Here is a 3,422-nt window from a genome sequence, read left to right as displayed (position 1 = left end):
GTCAAATCTCCCTAATTTTCATTTATCCAAGACTTTCTAACACCAATGACACTTAGGTACTGGCAACAATAATTTACTGTAAATACTTATAGTTTTAGTATTATAGCAAATAAGTTTATCATCTTCAATTTCCCATCAGTACACCATCTGATTTACAGGTACTGTTATCTAAAATACTAAGCCTAATTCAAACAGCCCATATTAGTAACATACGTTACCCAATCAACTTACATAAAACGCATTATGTGCAAACATGTACCCTCTCTTTAATCCTGTACTACAGGTCTAACCAGTTTAACAAAAACTCTAACCCAAACCTCACATATTAAAATTCTTAAATGTTACTTTCCAGTCTCTTTCTATACTTCTCACATCTGGCACATTCCAATATAATTTGACTTGATGAATACTATACACAAGATTACTTTCTGGTACAAAGCTATCTATATGTCTGTCGTCCACATCTTGAAATAAAATGTTTTATTTAGAAAAAAACATACTATTTTGGAAAATAGTTTAAATAACTTTTCATTAAACTAGAACAAGTCAATTTTACCTAATTGATGATGATGTTCTTTTTGTCTGGGAGAAACTTGTTTAACAGGCGACGTAGCAGCTTTTACTGCACTACCAAACAGTCCACTTCGGACTAACTGTGGACGTTTCGATGTAACTGGCTTTTGTTCTTCGTCTGAACAATCAATCTTATTTTGCATTATTTGATTTGCTGCGATAAAAGAAAATCCTTCTGCTGAAGGCTCTAAAGGTTTCTGAGCTGAATCTTTGTAGTGAGTTTTGAATACAGAAGAGCTTGGCTGATAAGCAAAAGTATCCTCAGTCATTTTACTCTCTCTTCTAGTGTTAAAACCTTCTGTTTGTGCCTGTTGAAAATGAGTACTAAATGAAAAACCCTTGGTGTCAGATTTTTGGGTAGTTTTATGCATTGCATCAGAGAAAGAAAAGCTTGATTTTAGATTACTTTTAACATCTTGTGAAGCAGTACTTTTCTTTAAAAAACTGCTTGTTGATGATGGAGTTCCAAATAAAATACTTGATGGTTGTTTAACATTCCTGTCACCAGGACTTTTTAAGGTAGTATCTTGTGGAGGGCTAGTAAACAATGATTGTTTAGACTGGTCTGACAGATTTTCAGCAGAAGTAAATGTCATGGAAGAGGGACGAAGCAGAACAGATGAAGTTTTGTTTACATTTCCTTGAGTAGCTGTGCTGGAGAAGGAAGATGGCCAATACCCAGGATTTGAGAAGCCAAATGGTCTGGAAAATGGGTTTTGTTGAGGTCCTGTCTGTTTGGATCCATCAAATTCGGAAGATGTAGTTGTAGCAACAGATACATTTTGCGTTTCTTCAGGCTTGTCTTGTTGAGATTTTTTACCAGTAAACATCTGAAACCAATAACACTGATTAACATTATGGATATGAAATGTGATACTAAGAGAAAAAACTTTCTTCATTTGAAATGTATATTCACTAATCAGGATAATTGAAAATAGCTTGGGAGGACAAATAAACAGAAAAGAGAAATTTAAACTTTTGGAAACCAATATACTGCCCAGTGCCTATTATGCCCTTAGATATATAGGTGTATGGTAAATATATATATATATACAGGTAAGTATGTAAACTTTAATTTGAAATTAAATATCAATTACAGTTTTAAAAATATTACATCAAATGAAATAAAATATGCTTGGGTTTAAGCCTATTTGTACAATTGGATAAGATACATTTATTAAGGTCTTTTTACTAAGAAGTACTTTACAACTACACCTGTTTATTTAAAAATAAAATGATTTGAGATAACATTACAATATTCTTGTAAATCCGTATTTAATGAAATGAAAATAACACAAAACTAGCACCTTATCACCTAAAAACCCTTACTGTTTACCGTATCTTGGAATACAGTCCAAATACATCTCACGAGTTTTGGATAGTTTAGCTCATTTAATAGTTATAAGTCATTCAACAACTTTATATACAAATTGAATTGTTTTAGTATTTTTAAAATAATAGACAAGTATGTTTATTGTTTTGAAAATACAATATATAAACAGATTATATTAGTTAACAACCTTCAAATATGAAAACAGATTGTTAGTTACAGCTAGTTATGCCATAGTTGCATGATGACTTAACTAAAAACTAGAGCTTGGCAATTGACACGATTAATTGATCGTCTACAAGCATCAATTAGTGTCATATAAAATTACCAAATAACTGAAATGATGACTAAACTGTCGTGAAAATAATCAACTAATCAAAATTAGTATTTTCAGTTATTCCAACACGATCTACCAAATATCTCTACAGGGTCTTATCTTTATTATTTGGAGATATACCTATACATCATGGTTTAAAAGAATTGCTCAAAGTGTGTTGACAAATTAGGAGACTGTACACAAATGAGTAGCATAGTCTCCCATAGTGTTAGCAGATTATTCATGTAACAATACCAAACTTTTAATGCTTATAATAGAGGCTTGAAACTGTTAATACTTATAAAAGAGGCAATATGAACGTAATATCTTAGTTCAATGAAAGTTACAGAACAAATATCCTATAATTAATGGCAAAAATACCATCATTATGAGTGATATCATAAGTCCTCACAATGTGTCACATTACAGAACAGTATATTTCAAAAGATTTGGTGCCTGTATCAATCAGTGTTGTTAAATCTCACGAGAAAAACAAGCGGCATTGTCTTTCAAACTACGACTTGCATGCCTTAATTGTTATATATGATGATTCAAGTGGGCAGATCAGAAAAGTTCACAATTGTGGGTATGTCTTTAATTGAACAAGAGTGGAGACAGGATGATTCTAAAATAGTAATGATGTGGGCTATTTAATAACCCAGTCAATCACCGTAACCACTCCTAATATCGATTTACTGTGTGTTGAAGTCAGCTGTAAAAAAAAAACACAAATACAGGCCCAATTATGCTCATTATAAGCAGACTCGACAACACTGGTATCAATATGTAAGGTTAAGATCATATGGTATATTTTCTTAAAACTATAACTTATAATACAGATTTTGGCAATGATCTGAAAGTGTAATTATTAGGCCTTGTCCAAAACTTGAAGCTTCACTCAGAGTTTACAGTTTTGTTTGTTATCTTGTCAAGAAAAGCCCAAATTTAGTTAAGTATCACGTCTAAACAGTAAAAGCAAACTAAGAGACAAAGGCTAATTTGTCATATATATTTTGGCACTAAATTGTTGTGTACTATAGTCTATAGACATTGTTAGTACTGTAAAGTGTAAATTGGAAATCCTTACGAGTATATTACTATTACTAATACTTGTAGCATTACGATTAGTCAGTTAATTACAAGATTTAGATAATTTTGCTGATGTAAATAAATTGGTCAAATTACACTAATACACAACAAAGG

General features: G+C 31.5%; 1 protein-coding gene across 1 annotated transcript in view; it reads right to left on the bottom strand.

Annotated features, from left to right (window-relative positions):
* Positions 1 to 536: 536 nt before the first annotated feature.
* LOC106472695 overlaps positions 537 to 3,422 on the bottom strand; it is a 4,740-nt gene continuing 1,854 nt past the window's right edge. Inside the window, exon 2 of the mRNA XM_022401243.1 lies at positions 537 to 1,403. Within this exon, the coding sequence (XP_022256951.1) occupies positions 537 to 1,403 (867 nt within the window). The remainder of the gene's footprint in view (positions 1,404 to 3,422) is intronic.

This window comes from Limulus polyphemus, unplaced genomic scaffold, assembly GCF_000517525.1.
Source record: "Limulus polyphemus unplaced genomic scaffold, Limulus_polyphemus-2.1.2 Scaffold5532, whole genome shotgun sequence".
In the NCBI taxonomy this organism is placed as follows: Eukaryota; Metazoa; Arthropoda; class Merostomata; order Xiphosura; family Limulidae; genus Limulus; species Limulus polyphemus.
The sequence above is the reverse complement of the archived record's forward strand: the minus strand, read 5'-3'. Positions and strand labels throughout refer to the sequence as shown.